Below are 19,424 nucleotides of genomic sequence, written 5' to 3' on the forward strand. Positions count from 1 at the left end.
TCCGTCGTAGCCGCGATGTTCGGCCCGTAACCCATCCCCCGACAACCATCCCTTCCCCCGCGACCAACGATGCGAGAATACCGAGCCGGCCTCAAAGAGAATGCGATAATACGAAGAACTTCGACTAATGAGTTAATAGTTGGTGCCTCGCGTTACCGTCACACCGCGAGTACTTTATTCGACGTCGCCCCGAGCAACGAGATTATAACGCGACAACGGGGTGGCTGCCAGAGGGTGCAGTCCCCGGCACAGGTGGCACACTGTGCGCGTACAACGACCAGCGACGACGAAACACGCGGATAAGGAAAGAGATTCGGATATCTGATCGAGGATGCATCTTATGGAATATTGTTTGTGTTCCTTCTTGTTAAGGGTGTTTGATAAGGGAAGGTCATTTTCGGGAGGGGATAATTGACAAACGCGTGGTCGACGTTGAATTTTATCTCCGTTATCGGGAAATTCGATTCCAATGGTACGCGGACAGATTGCGCTCGATATTAAAATTGAGGGATGAGAAATGGATACTCGGTAAGAATTACCAGTTATCGAATCGTCGACCAGATGAGCGTGTTTTATTGGGAAATGGGGATGATTTAACAAAGCTACCGGGTACGTCGTTTATTTGAAGACGTTTAATGGAAGGATTTAATTGGACGTATTGCTTTTATTGGAAATATTTAGCATTGTTTTATGTACGTTGTTCATTTCTAATATATTATTGTATCAAGGGATCAATTAAGAAACATGGAGACTCTGATATGATCATTGTTTAAGTAAGTCTTGTGGGGTTGAAAACACGTTCTGCCGTTCCCAAGCTTATGCTTATACCGGCGATAGTAAAGGGCGCAATAGCGCTATATAAATATCCACCCCCAGCAACCACCACCCTCCAAGTGGCGCTGGGTATGGATAAATTGCGCACTCATAGGACGTGCCAATCATTGTGTTCGGTTCCGGAAAACCCAACACTTGACTCTACGTCCGCGTAAGGAATTTTGATGTTGGGCCCAAAAAGCAAACCTGAGTGGGTTAGTGACTACACCCACCAGGCGCTTTACGCCCGTACTCTGACATGATGTGATAAAATAAAAATATTGTAAAATAATATTTGTAATATATCGATTTAAAACTTATAAATTGACAAAAATAATTGCATAAATATCATTAATACAAAATGACTTTCTAGAGCGATTCATGATCAATTTTGTAATATATGAAAATTAATTATTATATGAACGTTTCATAAAAAATCCAAATATAAAATGGCCGGTCCTTCCATTAGTGAACATTCAATTTGCAATCACCGATATCCCAAAATATGTAGTTCCATTTAAAAAAATTATGGAACTTCCAAATGCATCGGCAAAAGATATATAATTCAACATACTTAACAGTGTTGAAATAATTTATCTTTCTCTTTCAAAATATTTTTCTAATTTTCCTATAAAGAGATCTGTAGCTTGTAACAGCTACATAAATTACTCTCTATTATATCTGACAAAGAAAAAGAATCATCAAAAAAAAAAAAATAAAAATAATTCAGCATTGCTCATTCAAAAGCTGAAGAGGACAAGCCGCAAACAGGTTAATCCACGCGATGATTCGCGCTCGGCGGTGAGCTTTTAAAACAACCGCCACCGATAGCCTAGCAGAGGGTCGTTCTTGAATTTACATTTCTAATCGCGGCTAAGAAACGGCGCGTTATGGAGATTGCGAAGGTAAAAGGCGCGATATCAGCATATCAAACGGCCTCTTTGAGCCGCACTTGGGGGCGAGCGTGTCGGCGACAGCCGCGGGGCGCTTTTGCAACGCAGCCACAGAAAAATCCCCGAGTTTCGAGTGTGTCGATTCGACTTTCGACCGTGCCGGCATGCAGGAACCGCGCCGAGATAAAACGTGTCGGCCCGTCGCGGGAGAAAAGTGCAACCAATAATTTTATTTTCCGCGATAAAGCACGGCCCCGACGTGGCAACGTTCGTGGGAAGCTGAAGGAGGTGGAGGGTTGCGTATCTTTAGTAAGTAAACAGAGCGCCTTATGAATTTTAAGCAGCGAGACGAGGAAAGTACGAGCTGCTTTTTCTTCTTCTTATTTGACCCTCTTTCTTCCTTGCTTTTACTCAACATCATCCTTCTTCTTCTTCTTCTTCTTCTTTCGACTTACCGTTTTTCTCTCCTTTGATGCGGCACACTGGCTAATCCGATAAAAAAAAAAAAGGAAAAAGGGCAACGCAATCTGGAAAAGTAGATACGCCGAGATTGCGCCAGTTTCTTTGCTAGCCCTCGAAGAGAACGAGCTAGCTGCGAGCGAATAACGTAAACCGCGTGCAGATGCGATTAACGAGGGTATTTCTCTGCACAGAAGAGACTTTGTGTTCTTTGAGATGATGCTTTACTTTGGAGGTGAAACATTTGGAATAGGGAAATACAATGTTTCGATAAAAATGTATACAAATTTTGTTACGGTATATTTAAATATTAGGTCTACGGGAAAGTTCTGTCCGATAATATCATTTCAAATTTTCAAAGACGGAATCCTTCTAAATCATTCTACAAAAATGGAATCCACAAATTACCATCGCGCTAGGAAGAGGTTATTAGTAACGATGGAAATAATATTGTTCAATAAATATTAATAAATCGACTACACCGAGCAGAAATTCTCAAAGCCAGGGATTCCGGAACCCCGGTACCCGAGGAAGTCTACGGGGGAGGTTGGGAATTCGGAAATCCGGGGAAACCTGCGGGGAGGGGAGCATCACCAGTTTTCCTCGGAAAGCCTACTATATTCGATACTGTACACATTTCATAAATCTAACTAAGTCACGATTGATCCGCTTTCAGCGTTTGAAGATTAATTGTATAGCAAGTTTGTTATTAAACGTAAACATTATAGTATCGATGCCATTAAAGTTAACATCGATTACTTTTAAAATAATGTATCAAAAAATGAATTTCAATTCTAATTTAAATAATTCCACAAAAATTTTTTTTCCTCTGTTATTTGAAATCATTATTAGAAGACCATCAAGATCGTTCATCTTTCCGCAAATTTTCCGTCAGAATGGGCGGTCATACGGCGTTGTTTTGATATTGATCTCCGGATACAACACCGTCTAAGCATTCTAATGGCAAGGGACAGGATTCTGCGCGTTGCATGGCGCACGTGTTTCTAATGATTTTAGTGGTACCTAGGTGTACCTCCGCAACGTATAGTTATAGTCAGCTACGAACACGTATTACACCCACTCTACCGGGCCACCATGTAATATGTCGGAATTGCGGAAAGGGGTAAGGTGTGCTGGAGGGTGGAGAGGACCCCCGAGGACGGTCTTGTGGGATTCTTAATGGCAAAAGGCCTCCGAGGTAACACTACGGCTATTAAACGCAGACCCTGCTTGTCTCTATCCTTCTTTCAGAGACGCAATGTTTCCTTCTATCTTTTTACCCTTGCTTCGCGTGCACAAGGGTAGTTTTTCACGGTGTGCTTCCAAATGTGAGGATGTATGCTCTTTGGATCTGTAAATAATGCAGTATTAATTGAGATAGAAAATAGTGTTTCATTTTCGAAGATGATGGAAGAAAGCAGTGAAATAAAGAATATATTTTTGAAAAGTGTTTATAAAAGTATGAGAAACTTTTTTAGGAAATTTGGTGGAGAAGAGCAACAGTTTAAATTAACTGATGTTCGGCTACATTCGAAAGTATCTTAATTTTTTTCAAACATTTACAAAATTCAAAAATGTAATAAGGCTCACAGCGGAGTGTTAATTAATATTAAAATTGGACGCATATATAGAAAGAAAGTTAAAACTAACGAGTACAATCCTTGCTACACCATAAATAAGATCTACTTAACCAAATACGCGACATGAACTATCTCAAACTGCTATATCACATCTCAAATTTTAAAAACAACATCAAACTTCTATAAAATAAAACACACTCAATTTGCCAGTCTAATCCATATTATTTTCCCGATCCTTCCTCTCCATCGCTCCTTTATCACAATTAAAGAGCTTGCGTTGAAGCTATTGGAAAGAGGGAGTGGGAAAAAAAGGAAGAAGGGAAAGAAGATACACGGTATCGAAGATCCCGAACGCAGGATAAGTAACGAAAATGTAAGCCCGGATCAACCGCGCTCATCCCCTTTGGCGTTGGCGTTTGACGCGACCGCTGAAATTTTTACTTGGTTCGATTTGGTCTTTCGGGGATTCCCCGCCCTCTGATTGGTGGACTCTGGCCACGCCCTGCATATAAGGGTGGCTTGCTCGCCCGAGCACTATCAACCCTTATGTATGCCCGATGTGAGTACACTTATGTGCCCGTACATATGTATGTAACCGTGCAGATTTCGCGCGTACATGTGTACATATATGTATGTACGGGACGATACATAGGCGTAGGAACGTGTGTACCGGGTGGGGCTCACAGGAGGTAGCGGTAAACCCTCGATACGACACGGTCGATCGAACCAGTCGTAATTTTAGTATCAAACTGTTATCTAAAAACGAACGGCTCGCTGACGGTTGTTATTCTTCTTCGACGAAAAATACCGGGGTGAAAAGGTGAATCGCAGACATTCGATCACATAAGAGTCTGGACTTAAATGAGTTAGGTGAAAAATGTATTACATGGATGGATGGTTAGATGGGTGTGACATACCCAAGTATATCATTGTGTACTTTTCATTTCATTTTACTATACCTTGTTATTAAAATTATTTAATGCAGAATTTTCACGGCTAAAAAGCGATAAAGTCGTACAAACATTATTTTTTGATTATAATTAAAAAAATAATTTGGCTAAGTAATTAGGGTTACATATTTATACTAGTCCATTATAAAAAATTATAAAAATAATTGAATAAAAAATGAATTTATTAAAATGTCTGTTTAATGAAATGTAAAGTTGAATACTCTTTTTAAAAATACCAGTTCTATCGTAATAAAATTTCAGGTTACACTTGTATAATTGTGCTCACGATAGAAGATAATAGAATTATATCAGAGATTATTTCATCGAGAAGAGAGTAGGAAATTCATGCTTCAGAGAGGACGAGAAAAGAAACTTTCAATCTATAATATAGATGTTACTATTTTAAGGTAGACGGAGTAGAATAATATGTCACCTCAAATTGTCTGGAGTGACTAAAATGGTTGAACGTTACAAACCTTAAAAGCAGGCAGACGAAGATGCTAGCTTGGAATCGTGTGAAATACCCCCGGGAACAGCGTTACACTAAATTTACCTCTTTCGAAATGTTACGTATTTCAGAATTAATTGCATGCAAGTACGAGCACCTTTCATGACGTATCGCGTAACCCTAGTGCTCAGGTCGTATCCTCCTTTGAATCATTCTTACTTAATTATATCGTGCACGGTCCTCGACGTTCCATCGTATCACTGGAGAGGAATTTTATTTGATCTCGTGCACAAGTACCAACTCCTCTTTCACCCTTCTTTCATCTCTTTTAATAGCTAATATTGATGGATTGTAAATAACACGTAATCATTAGTTTACCAAATTGATAATTTCCCTTTTCGCATAGATTTTTATTTTAAAAACTTGTTATTGAGGAAATAAAATATAGCAATGAATAGCCGGATTTATACACAAAGATTCAACAATTTTTGATATATTGTAATGTTTAAAATTGATAAGTAATAAAAATTGTTATAGACATATATATAAATTCATATTTGAGAAAATGAAGTCAAATTTGAAATATGAATTTCGCGGTTGTTGGAAAGTTCGATACTCAATCGCGACCTATCGATTCGGACCTTTCGAGTGCGCGGGGAGGCATTTAAATATAGTTCACTGTACGTACAAAATAAGCGGCGGGGCGCTCGCGTCAGTACCGTGAACGCTTCAAAACAATATCGTGTTTGGTGGAAGGTTTTTTGCATTTGTGATTGAAATGATCGATGAACACGACGAACGTGAAACGATATGCGATTCAGTGGTAAGTAATATAAAGCACTGAATATCCAGATGTTAACAGTTTTTTAGAAAAACGTTGAATATGGTAAATATGTGGATGTCATGTAATCTTAACCTCTCTTTCAGAATTCTTTGGTGGAAGGCTGTCGTTTACCGGTCAGAATGCACGGAACAGACGATTGGCGTAAGTACAATCTTCACCCTGTAATTATTTCTCTTTCCAACGATAAGTCTTTGTTATAAAAAGGTTTTATTTCTTTTTCCTAAAAATTCCATCTTGTACTAAAAAGATCATTTGATAAGTGTGTCATTGAATCACATTGTTGAATCACTGTATAGGCAAACACATTTCATTTGTGTGCTATTATTATCATCAGATTCTGAATGTCTAGAATGTATTTGATTCAATATTCTTCATAGTTCTTCATTTGATACATTGCGAACAGCTTAGTTTTTAGGTTATACTTAGGTTATTTGGATGCTACTAGCTTGTATACATACTTTCTTCTGATGTGTCCTGACAGTCAGTAATGACTTTACCGAGGTAGATGTAATATTAAGGGTTTATCAAAAATTTCCTTTCATCCACAGCTCTTGCTGAAATCATCAGTGTTAAAGAAGTACACGGTGTCAAGTGTTATTATGTTCACTATGTAGATTGTAAGTATAATCAGATTTAGGAGGAGAGGTGTTGTTTATGTATATAAACAACTGTTTAACTAAATATAAAATATTTTAGTCAATAAACGATTAGATGAATGGGTTATGGAAGATTGTTTGGACACAAGGAAAGTCCAGTACCCTCGTCGAGATGGAACCACACCAGGAACTGGTGCAGCCACACCAAAAAAACAAGTGCCCAGTAGACCTCCTAGCCCTAGTAGTCTCAGTAACGAACCAGTCAATGGTTCTGCTGTGCTACAAGCAGCATTACAAAAGAAAATGTCTAGAAAAAGAAAAGCGGCATTTATAGAGAACGACGATTCTCAGGATGGGCCACCGCAAACGCCGGGTCCGAGGCCCACTGGCTCATTAGTCGCTCATCATCACGATGATATTGTAACAAGAATGAAGAACGTAGAACTAATAGAATTAGGCCGTCATAGAATAAAACCGTGGTATTTCAGTCCCTATCCCCAAGAAATGGTAAACCTACCTTGTATATACATCTGTGAATTCTGTCTGAAGTACAGAAAAAGTCGAAAATGCTTGGAAAGGCACCTGGCCAAGTGCAATCTACGGCATCCGCCTGGCAATGAAATATACAGAAAAGGATCGATATCGTTTTTCGAAATTGACGGCCGTAAAAATAAGAATTACGCACAGAACCTTTGTCTATTAGCAAAATTATTCTTGGATCATAAGACACTTTACTATGACACAGATCCATTCTTGTTCTACGTAATGACAGACTTTGATAGCAGAGGATTTCACATAGTCGGTTATTTTTCAAAGGAAAAAGAATCGACGGAGGATCATAACGTGGCATGCATCCTTACGTTGCCTCCTTATCAGAGGAGAGGCTATGGGAAACTGTTGATCGAATTTTCCTACGAATTGTCGAAGTTCGAAGGTAAAACAGGTTCACCAGAGAAACCATTGTCCGATCTAGGATTATTGTCTTATAGAAGTTACTGGGCGCACACGATACTGGACATTTTATTGAACATAAAGCCATTAGTAGAGAACGAGAAACCTCAGATTACAATAAGCGAAATATGCGAGCTGACGTCGATTAAGAAAGAAGACGTGATATCAACGCTACAGAATTTGAATCTCATTAATTACTACAAAGGACAATATATTGTTACATTGAATAGGTAATTGGCTACATACAGTCAATGCATCGTTAGGGAACGAAAAAAATCGTGCAGACATTTTAGTTTCTTTCTGTAACAAAGGATTTCCTCAGTATCTCACTGACAAAAACATGTTTATTCGCAGGGATATTATCGAGCAACACGCAGCTGCGATGGAAAAGAGGCAGATCAGAATAGATCCTAAGTGTCTTCATTGGACACCAAAAGACTGGAGTGTTAGGGCAAAATGGTGAAGTGAAGTTGAAAAGAAAATCTTGACAATAAGACTATGCTAACTTGTCTTGAAATTGTTTTCAGGAACCCTGGACTATTATACGATTAGCGAATATACAAACAAACGAAACTGTACATAATATAAAATACCTTGAACGCGAGGTATACTGTTTTTAATAAGACTGTGTCAGGCTTTGCAAGCGATTGCAATGGTCTAAAAGAAAAAAAGTAAAAAAAAAAAAAAAAAATTGACAAAAGGAAAATAATTTTCACGAAAGGCACGTATAATTAGCGAGTTTTACGTGAGAAGAAAAAATATATCCGTTAATTAAATACGCTGGCTTACGTCCTAGAGTCAGAAGCAATGTTTTAATATGGTGATTAGGATTTTTTAAATAAACTTCGCAATACGTTTTTTGCGATTCAGCGAATTTGTACAGGTACATAAACCGATCTTGTAGAATTGTAAATAAATCTGATTTTATAACGTGCGCCTCATTCTCTGCGATTATAAACGGCGATCTAATAGTTTCTAAAGTATTATTAGCCGAACAGCTCGCGAGACGATTCGTGCCCTGTTCGAGCTTAAGTGGTATTGTTCGACATTTTCCAGACCCGACTAGTATGACCCCAGAAGTAACATGCACTCTGAAATAATATTCGCACAATTGTGCACACGTACTGTTAGACAGCAATTCAAATTTGCGAGTGTACGCGTAATTTAGAAAAATAAAGAAAAAAAAAGAAATGAACGTAAGAAAGAAAACACGAAGTTTAAAAAATACACTCATAAAAACGATTGGATTTGTTTATACTAAATTTAACGAAGCATCAACTATCGTTTGTCGTCATCTTATCAGCGGCTGTGTTTAATCAAGTTCGTATCATTCGGTATAAAAAAAAAATCATCCGTCGATCCGATTTTAGATTGTTTTATCAATACGAAGAGTTACCTATGGACTGCGAAATAAAAAGTATTTTTCTCTGAAAATGTGTATTTTTGATAGTTGTAAACGATACCATTAGCTAGACTTAACAAAAGAAAATAGTTCTTTTTCTTTTATTGCTCTTTCCTTTCTATTTCATTATCTTTTTCTGTTTTTACAATAGTAGCAGGCTTGGACATTATTTAAATAAAATATTTTAAATTCAAAGTATCAGATTATTAACTGAAATAATTTTATTCTCCCAACTGCATCAGATATACTCATTTCCTAATGTGCTTCGCGCACACGAGTTATCAAACATGTTATTCAAAAGTAACTGTTTAAACACAGTGTTATCTTTGATGATAGCATTGGTAGTTATGATTTATCAGTCGATAATCATTGAAAAAAAAATTAAGTGAGGCTACAGCCCCGGGCCCCACTTTCCAGGAGACCCGGTTATAAGTCTTCCATTTAATATATCAAAAGATATTGAATAAAATTTGTTTATTGTCGTAGTTTCTTTTTACCCCTAAATGTTATTTAATTCTATTTAGAATAAATTTCCATTTTTGAACCAAGGGGGCATTCGAAGGTTTGATTGCCTTGGGCCCCAGAAATCTTAATCTCTTAACTAGAAATAAAGGTGATAATGACGATTCGTGTATCTCTGAGAGTCATTCACTTAAAATCGAAACAGAAAAAGAAATGCAAAATAAAATTACGTTTTGAAATAAAATTTGCCCAAGCCTAAGCATAATACAGATATTCGTCTTCCTCATCAATAAAGGTGTATATAAAAGAAACACACTCGACAAATTTTTTTAAATACAGCATCTTTTTATGTATATATATAGTTTCTTTTTATATTCAACAGTAACATCACAGTAGCTTCATATACAATAAATCTTTTTATCTTTTTCTTTGTCATATATAATTTCATCTGCCTCTGTATTCGTTACCACGCAAGCGTGACACGGCGAGTCCCGAATTTCTTTTTTTATTTCTGGCTAATTTACAAAACGTGTATTTTTCTCAGCAGAAGGGTTCAGAAGAGGAATGTTGCATTGACTCGTGTATATTTGCAATCAAAAATCAAAGTTTTTCGAGAAAAATAGCAATGCCCCCTCAAGTGCTTCCTGGTTCCCGGGTCGCCAGCCTTTCCTGTAACTTACCCGGGATTTCTGGGTTCCTGGATTCTTGGACCTTCCTGTATGCATCCCCTTTCCCGGCCTCCTACCCTTCCTCGTTAGCGTTCTCGAGGAAACTGACGATGTAGGGGAGGAGGCCTCATACACGTATATAGGTCTGTGGCGGTCCACCACTTCCATCCAATTTTTTTTTTCCAAATTACTGTTAATATTAATATCGGCAAAATTAAGATTTTGAAAATTCCTGCTTCCCATATGTCGTCATTATCCCTAAGGAAGCCTGATTTGATCGCGAATGTACGAATTGGAACAACACGAAGTTAGGATCGCGAATCTCATAGTGTATTCGCCATTCCTCTGATAAAATATCTGCTATCTGATACGAAAACGATGATATTCCAGCGGCAATAATGCGAACACAGCGATACGTTTGGATTGCAAGAGTGCACGGACAAGAATCCGAATGATATTGCTGACTCGCCACGAAGCTTTGCGAGCAAACGAAACGTTCATGAATCAACGTAGACGATCGACATTTCACATTTCGAAAATGATCTCGTAGCCTCTTATTATTATTATTATATTAAAATACCACTCGGTTATTCCTCTTATCAACGATGATACTTAAAATACCGTCGATCGTAAACGCATGAATTTTTTCCTTTTCATATACACACACACCTACACACTTACACGCATACATACATACACGTAATACCGTGTTACTATCAGTGTCTGTTGATTGTATTCGTGTTCCGCAGACACAACGAGTATCCGGGTACTTGAGAAACACTCGATGAACATTAGGCGAGGACTCGAATATCCCGAGAGCGCTTATTTAACAGGACCTGTCAATTGTAAGTATTATTATACACGAATTGTTTGGCTGTTGCATATCGAACGACCGATGTCGAAGTTACAGTTTGATTAAGAAATATTATTTTTAACAAAGTTATAATTAAAACTTTTTATAAATAAGTCGGTCATTTCATCTGCAACAACCTGATAATACTGCTCAACTAATGTAACGCAAAAGTGTTCCAATAAAGATTGAAGAACCTCAACTGAACTGTTAGTTTTTTCTTTCAATCGATCCAATTGATTTAGTTTTGATTTTTGTTAATTATTTAAATAAGGATGAAAATAACGGAGCAGGTCTGTATTCAATTACTCTATTTGTTGTCTCGAGCACTCGATTAATTTTCATTCGATTTATCATGCACGCTCGGGATCAGCGATCGTTGAACGAATGTAGAAATCGGCGAATAGATTAACAACAACAATAACAACAACAACAATGTGAATGAGAGTCGACGAAAGCCGTCGTTAAAAGTGGACAGCGAGTTTTAACAGTGATTAGCGTAGAACGATGGTGAGAACATTGATACGAAACGAGAATTTTTAACCCTTTTTGTAGATTATAAAACATTCTAATTTTTGTTTTGATTTTAACAAATTTCCACGGATAAATTACTTATTTCGTGAGAAAGAAAATAATTGTAAATTATTATTAGAGATTTTTTGCTTCTTAATTGATATAAAGAAGGAATTTAATTTGTACAATTATTTTTCATTTTCATAAAAATCATGTTTAACAGAAATTGTGAATAACGATTGTGTTCATAAATATTAATTTCGCTATTAAAATTGTCATGAGTGCAATTGATAACAAAATTAAATATTGTAATGAATTGTATCAGTAATCTAATCAATGAATACCTTTAACCCTCGGACGGCGAACCAATTTTAATTTAATTTTGTATAACATATTGTTTTCATTTTTTAAATTTTACAACAGTTCCTTTAAAAATTATTCTTGCTATATATGAAACTCTTTCGTTAAAAAATTTTGTATTTAACTTTACTTTAATATCCTTCTATATCTTTCATAAGCATAAGATCTTGATTGACCTAGAGTCCGATGTTCAAGGGTCAAAGTTCAAAAAATCAATCAATATAGATATCACTCTCTTCAAACTTCTAATCTTTATATAATATTGAAAGGCAGATGAAAATCATTCATTTCTCAATTCTAAGACATTCTCGTCAGTCTTTATTTAACTCAATACTTGATGCACTACTTAAAAGTTATAATAATATTTAACCAGAGGAAGTGTCTTGCAATTTGTAAAAATGAATGATTTTCAAATCTGTTTTTTCTTTCTTTACATAAACATTAAAGAAAGAATTTTAAATAAAAATATTTAATATATTCAAATCCCAAAAATTTCCTTTGATATGTCTTGACAGGTCCACCAGAAGTTTATATATTATCAAAATAAAAAGACGTAGAAAATTAAAAATAAATACAATCTGAAAACCCGTTTAAAATAATATGATATATTATTGGATATGTTATTTTATAAAAAAGAAGAAAAAAAAGCAAGTGATTTATGATTAAACAATGGGTAAAGGTAGCAAACCTGTTATGAAAGTACATATTATTCTGTGATTTCTCAAATGATGACATCAGAATAAATTTTATACAATATGGTGGACTTTCGTTATATTGCCACATACAGGGTTGCAGAAGAGGAATACAAATGTTTCAAACTTGTTTCAAGCTTTCATTTAGAGTGGGAGGGGAGAGGAGACAGAGATATATCATCTTCGTAGACTATGATGATGTAAGCGCAGCATTAGCATGTTTGAAAACCGCTTAAATGGCAATATATCGAAAGTGTACTGTGATTACTGAAAATGTCACCCTTACACTTACACGTGGCAGCCCTGTGTTTTAATAATTTCAATCACTTTTTTCAACGCAAAATTTCAAAGAATACAACTAAAAATCCCAAAGGGTTAAAAAAATTCTCGTTCCATTGCATGCAACCCTTACGATATTCTCCATTAAGTGTTCTATCGTATATTATTACAAACACAACCCCCCCGTATATTATGCGGCAAGAATCGAATTCCATGACATGGAATTCTACAATTCGATGCATTCAATACTCGCCGCTGTCCGCCCACGTGGCGTTATGGTATCTGTTACAATAATTTCTGTCTTCCTGTGTTGCATTACTTTGTGCATGCGTATGTATGTGTGTACGTGTTACGTGTGCGCGCGTGTGTACGTCATATAATGTATATATATTTATATTTATATACGAATATATATATATTTATATAGCTTCATTCATATTCTCTGTTGTTTCTCTAAGATAATTCATTTTTTTTTTTTTTATTTCTTCAGATTCTCTCTCTCTCTCTCTGTGTATGAGTACATCTACAGTTGAACAGTAGTCGGCAATGGCTGGACAGAATCGCTTTCGATGAAAATAATTCATATTTCTTTTTTTAGATGGTACAAGATATCCTTTTACATCTTCTTTTTTTAATTACTTCTTCAAGTTCTTTGCTTCCTATTCGTCTTTTTCTCGCTGTGTGATTTGTATCAAACAATGCAACTAGACTGTCATCGAGCGTGGAAAAGTCTTTGCACGTTATGTATAATTAGGAATACATATGTTTGTTGAGATGATAGAGGCGTCTGTTTTGTACTGGATTAAGTGTTTCGGTGAATTGGAAAGCATAGGCTTTAAAAATTAATGTTTTATATGGGAGATTGAGATATTGCTCAATAATTTAGTACTTAAATTACCCATGATTGAAATAAAAATGTGGAATTTTTTAATTATTCAATAATTAATTTTTCCATTATTGAAATGCCAATTTGGAATTTTTACATTACTCAATAATTAATATTTGAATATCCCATTATTTAGATTTCTGTTTAAAATTAGGACGTGCTGTATGAAAATTCGCGGTAACCATTTCATAATTGAAAAATTCAAAATAGAATCAGACCCTGTTCCCACGAACCTTTACTTAATTACACCACTGCAGTTGCATCGTGATAAATGAACTTTTCCCGGAAGCGCTTTATAAATTGATACACTTCGATCGCACACTAGAACATCTACGCTTACACACCGAGCTAGTAGAATTTCGGTCAACACACAATCCACGATCCCTTCAATATTCCCACTAAAAAAAAAAAAAAAAAAAAGACATTTTCAAATTTTTATTTATTCAATCGTAGACGTTGTCACGGAAAATCTACTGTACTTATTTCGCATTTACGAGGATGAACGACATAGTGAGAGCATAGCGACGAAATTGGACGTGATCGTATCAGTGCATCATCGTTTGAACGCCTGTAATAAACCATCTGTAGAACGTATTTTGCACTTTTCCTTTGATTTAACCCTTTTGCTAAGATATATACCTGGTATTAAAAGTCATTTTAACACTCTAAAACAACAATTCTTTTGCCATTATTCCTTGAACAACAGAGTTGAGTCGACGTTTCTATTATTATTTATTTATTTAAAATATGTAAATAGTTTTTAATCACATAGCAAAAGGGTTATTCATTGATGAGCTGCGAATCACGTAGTACTACGCTCTAACAACAAACCCTTGAATTATTTTCGCTAACGTCGAATAGTGTTTTAATTGCATCGACCAGCGATGAACCGCAAGTTTCATAGTGATCTACACGTATCGACCAGCGATTAAATCTATACCACGTGGTACCTAATTAGGAGTCATACGATGTGACACGCTTTCTGTAGGCTTGTGTTAAATTACACCGATACGTGGTGTTACGTGTTCATTCGTCGAATGAAATAGCACGTAATACTACGTTATTACAATTTAATGTCTAATAATTGATCTATCAAATTTCTAAATGAGATCAATATTTTTAACTAAATTGATTTTTAAATGTACACATTCAAATTTTTATCTTGTTTCAAGATTTATAAATAAGGAAAAGAATAAATATATTATTTGTATAAAATAACAATTAATGAATAACATTATTAATTAAAAAATTATCATTTCAATTATAAACTTCCTTAAAAAAAAAATTTGAAATTCTATTAGCATTATAAAACATCTTAAAAAGACTTATTATCTATCAAACAATAATTGAAATAATTAAAGTTAAAAGTTGTAGTTTAAATTAATTTTTTAATAACTAATATACCAAATTTTATAATTGAAGTAAAGGTAAAAAGTTTTATACGAATGAACAAAATTAGAACTTTCGCTATCTACATTTTCTTATCGAAAAGCAATAACGTTCAACAGACAGTTTATAAAAAAATCGATCTATCTCACATATACACATCGATACATACTAAACTGTAGATCGACTTCTCATCAGGCGGTCATTTATATAATATATATGTACACAATTCTTGATCAAACACATAAAAACGGTGATCGATCATCGTCCAGTCGAGTTCTCATTGTTACAAAAACGTTCACGTTTACAACGACACGTTTTATTAATTTTTCTCTTTGCTCTTCTGTTACAGCTACACATACGTTAGTTTTGCTTAATTTACTTTATTAGTTAATTAGTATTTCCTCGGGTCGCGTGTCACATTTGTACCTTTTGATTCTACGATTCTGTAAAAATATTACAAAGAGCCCTCTCTTCTTTGAACTAGCAACTTTTCAAAATCGAGATACCTGGATCTTAGGTTGGTTGCGGATCGAGGCACAAATGATTCAAATTATTCATTTTGCCGTCGAGATTGCCATCGTTATTCATTTTGCCATTGAATTACATCTTCGGTAAATAAAAAACTATCTACGTCGTCTTGCTCAAATTGAATTATTAATAAGTATAAGAAAGAATGGCCTGATTAGGAAGAAATGCCTTTTCAAGTTTTTTATATGAATCTTTTATATTAATTAGGTAGGATTTTGGATAATTTTGCTAATTTTGTAATTCCAAACTCTTTTTGGTAATTCTATAAGAAGACTTAAATCGTCAATCAATAGTCCTTTGTGTAATTAAAGCTTTTCGTTGTTAAAGAATACTCGCAAGTAGACACATGCCCTTCGCATGTTTCTTTCTAAAGAAACTAATAAAAATTAAAAACACATTATAATAAATAAAGTGAATTATTTTTTTAAATGCTTTAAAACATAAAATCACTAATTTTCTTTGTGTTACATTTTTCCTAATTAAGTAATTCTTTCTTCTATTTATTTATAATTATTTATAATTTGTTTTTCACTCGCAAGACAGCGCGAAAAAGGATCTACTTTCGTCCAGCCGTTTGCCTGAACAATAAGACACTTAACAGTTGGACGATTCCCTTATTCGGGAATCGATCAGTGTATTTTTTTTTCTCTTTTTGAATTTCTCTTTTTTTTTTAAATAATTTTTCCATTGCGTTTGTTCGTTTCTTACCGTCGAACGTTACGTGTGTGCGTGACGAACCGAATGACAGAAGGTTGGGTGGATCAGAAATGATCGTGATCTCGTGTAAAAAATATTCTTCTCTTTTTTCTTGGAGCTTTCGAGAGGAGCTCTTGTTTGTCTTCGGAAGAAATAGAGAGGTGTGAGCGAAAGTGGAAAGACAGGGGACGAAAATCAGCCTCTTTAAAGCGTGTACCGACGAAATCACGCGTTTTGTTTTTCATCTTATGTGTGTGTTCCTCTTTTGCTCGTGAAAATGCAGTCGATGAAACTCGGGAACCAGGCCAGACTAAAATTCTCGAATTAATTTATTTAAAAAAAGGGAGTTTTTTTTATAATCAGTTCTTTTAGAAATGCAAGTCTTTGAAAGCGATCAAAGTGCAATATATTCGAAATGAAAACTTCAATCACCATTCTTTAGTTTCTTCTTTCTAATCGTCTTCTTTGTGTATATTTTTTATTTTTAACTTTCGTTTTATTTTTTTAGAAAAATCTTTTTCTTATATTTCTCCAGCCTGTTCCCGCGAATTTTAGAATATCTGCCTTAGAGTATTGAAGATACAAAAACTACGATAGAAAACAGAACAGACTTCGAATACTTATATTTTGTTTTTCTTCAACTTTTGTTTCTTCACCTTTTGAATTTCACATTAACACATCGACACATCATGTTGTTTTTTTTTTTCAATTTTTCTCTTTTTCGTTAAATTATTATTACTATTTATTATTCATCTTATCTATCAGTATTATTGTTATCTTAACCTCGCCCTTATGTATATATATATTGTATTTATATAGTTAAATTCATTCAAGCTTACCAAGTAGTTAATCGTTAGGTTTATCGTATTATCAATTAACCTTTCTCTTCCTTCAAATTTCTCCTCTTCTTCTTTCTTTATATGTTCTTTATGATACAGATTGTCATGTTCGGCATCAGAGTGCCGTGAAATCGTTTCAGCCTCGAATACAACCTTATTTTCTCATCTTTTCAGATGAAAACGATCGCTGCTTGCGAAAAACTTTTCTTTTCGTGTTATTCGCAGTGACAGGTACCAGTGGCTAGAGTACTTTCAACATCGTTCGCCACAAACGAAGCACAATTATAGTAATTATCCGCTTCGACTAAGGACTCTCAGCTCGTCGAACTTACCTTATTCTTTAAATAGATATGAAATTTGTGCTCTTTTTTTCTATTCTGCTTCGCGCTTTCGGCGAAGCTTTACTTCTCTCTCAATTTTCTAATTGATGCAAATCGTATTTTTTTTTCTTTTTTTTCTAATACTTTTCCTGTCCTGAAGAATTTAGCTAGTTTAAACTATTCTTCATTCAAGAATTTCCGGGATTTCAAACTTTGTAGAAAGAAATTCAAGAATTTCTTTCGATCAATACTTTTTTTATTGGACTATTCTATCCTAGATCCAGTCTCTTTTCAACGTAAGTCGTATCTGTGAATCACATGATTGGAAGAATCCGACTCGAGTCTCCCCGATTTTTCACCTTTTCTACGATCGTGTCTACAGATTTAATTACATTCATCAGTCGTCGCGAGTTCGTCTTCGAAACGAACTTTCACTCGATGAACAGTGAGAACATTTCTGGAATAATTATTTAACCCCAGACTTGTCGAACAGTCCTTCTTGGTTGAAACATTATGCTCTCTGAGATGAACATCACCATTATTACTCTGATTTTTGTGAAGTTGTGGTTGGAATTCGTTTCTCAGGTATGATTTCTGAAGAATGCTTTGTTAAAAATTGATTCACCGTCTTATGTGATCTACATTCCTCGATCGAAACTTTCTTGATTTTTTACATTGTTTTGATAAGCTTCCAAATAGCTGTCAACGTTTCTATACATGCCAGAGTTTGCTTGTTGCATTAGGGTTTCAAGGATCCTTTCGTTTTTGATCGCTTTTGATGGCAAAACGATCTGTGAAAAATATGTGAATTTTTATTAATATTATGTATCGAACAGCTCTGAATTATGAAAAAAAATACAAAGTAATAATCTTTTATAAATCTTACCCTAATGAGCTCGTGAGGTGTTATCCTATGTAATTTAAGATCTCTGCACAGCCTCTCCATGATGCATGTGAACTCTGACTTCGCATTTTCCTTCGAGGTCTTCGTTTTTATCCTATGATTCGCCCAGTTCAACATAGCCTCGAATTTTTTAATTTCACCAACTTCCAAACCTCTGCACATGATCATCTGTACCATTGATTCGCTTAATGTAAGAAAACCAGGATTCTGAAAGAGCTGATACGCTCTCGTCTCGATGAATGCAAGGATCATGTTGACCAACTCCGAAGCGGACGTATAACGCCAGCAATAATTCTCTAATGCACAAAGCATCACGCAGACGATCTCGATTCGCAGGAACTGTTTTGCGTGATGGAAACACGCTTGAAGAAGCTCGGGTAGGTCGTAATGTTCTGCTGCACAGATCAGTCCTGGTATGTTGCTGCAGGTTAGTGGACAGGAACCAGTGTGCAGGTAGTCGAGGAGGATTCTGAAAGTTTCTGGATCGAACTCGATGATATCGAACTGCAAAAGAAATTAAGGTTGCTATAGGTGATTGAGGAACTTACATGGAATGTTAATCAAATGTTCATTATCTGGTTTTAATGGAACTTGGAGATGAGGTGGTATTCGAATAAAATATTTGATACGACTTTTTTTGTTTTCTTTGTCAAAGGTTTGTATCTTTTCAATCACGCTAGTGGCCACTTAACGTAAAACTTGATTAAATTGTTTCATTTTGATATGATTATTCATTCTCGAGATATCGTTGCTTAAAGTACAGATTTAACTCGGATCCTTTCACTTATTTGTATAATGATTCATTCATTCAAACCTCTCATTTACTCGTATAAAATGACTCATTCGTTCAAACCTTTCACTTATTCGTATAAAATGACTCGTTCGCTCGAATCTTTCACTCGCGTTTCACTAACCTACCTCACAGTGGTCAACGACGGCCGCCGAGAAACCAGTTTTTCCACTATTACTACTACTACAAGCGCCACAAATTCCAGGAAAAAAATATAGGTCAGCGTATTTCCAGGTATTTAATCGTCATTCATCATTCCAATCTTTTATAGGCTATATTTTGAAGCTCGATATCTCGGAAACCACTTGAGAT

General features: G+C 35.4%; 2 protein-coding genes across 2 annotated transcripts in view; one reads left to right on the forward strand and one right to left on the reverse strand.

Annotated features, from left to right (window-relative positions):
- Positions 1-5,849: 5,849 nt before the first annotated feature.
- On the forward strand, positions 5,850-8,729 carry Tip60 (Histone acetyltransferase Tip60). The gene is made up of 6 exons (XM_034329883.2): positions 5,850-5,966; positions 6,071-6,128; positions 6,536-6,604; positions 6,684-7,764; positions 7,889-7,993; positions 8,062-8,729. Exons 1-6 carry the CDS (start codon positions 5,922-5,924, stop codon positions 8,084-8,086), a joined length of 1,383 nt encoding a protein of 460 aa, XP_034185774.1. The 5' UTR covers positions 5,850-5,921; the 3' UTR covers positions 8,087-8,729.
- Positions 8,730-17,049: 8,320 nt separating this feature from the next.
- rsh (Rap GTPase activating protein radish) overlaps positions 17,050-19,424 on the reverse strand; it is a 29,347-nt gene continuing 26,972 nt past the window's right edge. The window contains exons 20-21 of the mRNA XM_034329882.2: positions 18,305-18,826; positions 17,050-18,209 (exon numbers count right to left, since the gene is read on the reverse strand). Coding sequence (XP_034185773.1) covers positions 18,057-18,209; positions 18,305-18,826 — 675 coding nt within the window. The 3' untranslated portion in view covers positions 17,050-18,056. The remainder of the gene's footprint in view (positions 18,210-18,304; positions 18,827-19,424) is intronic.

The sequence above is a fragment of the Osmia lignaria genome, chromosome 2 (genome assembly GCF_051020975.1).
Source record: "Osmia lignaria lignaria isolate PbOS001 chromosome 2, iyOsmLign1, whole genome shotgun sequence".
Lineage (NCBI taxonomy): Eukaryota > Metazoa > Arthropoda > Insecta > Hymenoptera > Megachilidae > Osmia > Osmia lignaria.

Excerpts from the sequence above, each read along its gene's own strand:
- Tip60 (XM_034329883.2), top strand. The coding sequence starts at position 5,922 with ATGATCGATGAACACGACGAACGTGAAACGATATGCGATTCAGTG. Across the intron at positions 5,967-6,070 it reads AAACGATATGCGATTCAGTG|AATTCTTTGGTGGAAGGCTG; the intron begins GTAAGTAATATA and ends CCTCTCTTTCAG. Across the intron at positions 6,605-6,683 it reads TTATGTTCACTATGTAGATT|TCAATAAACGATTAGATGAA; the intron begins GTAAGTATAATC and ends AAAATATTTTAG.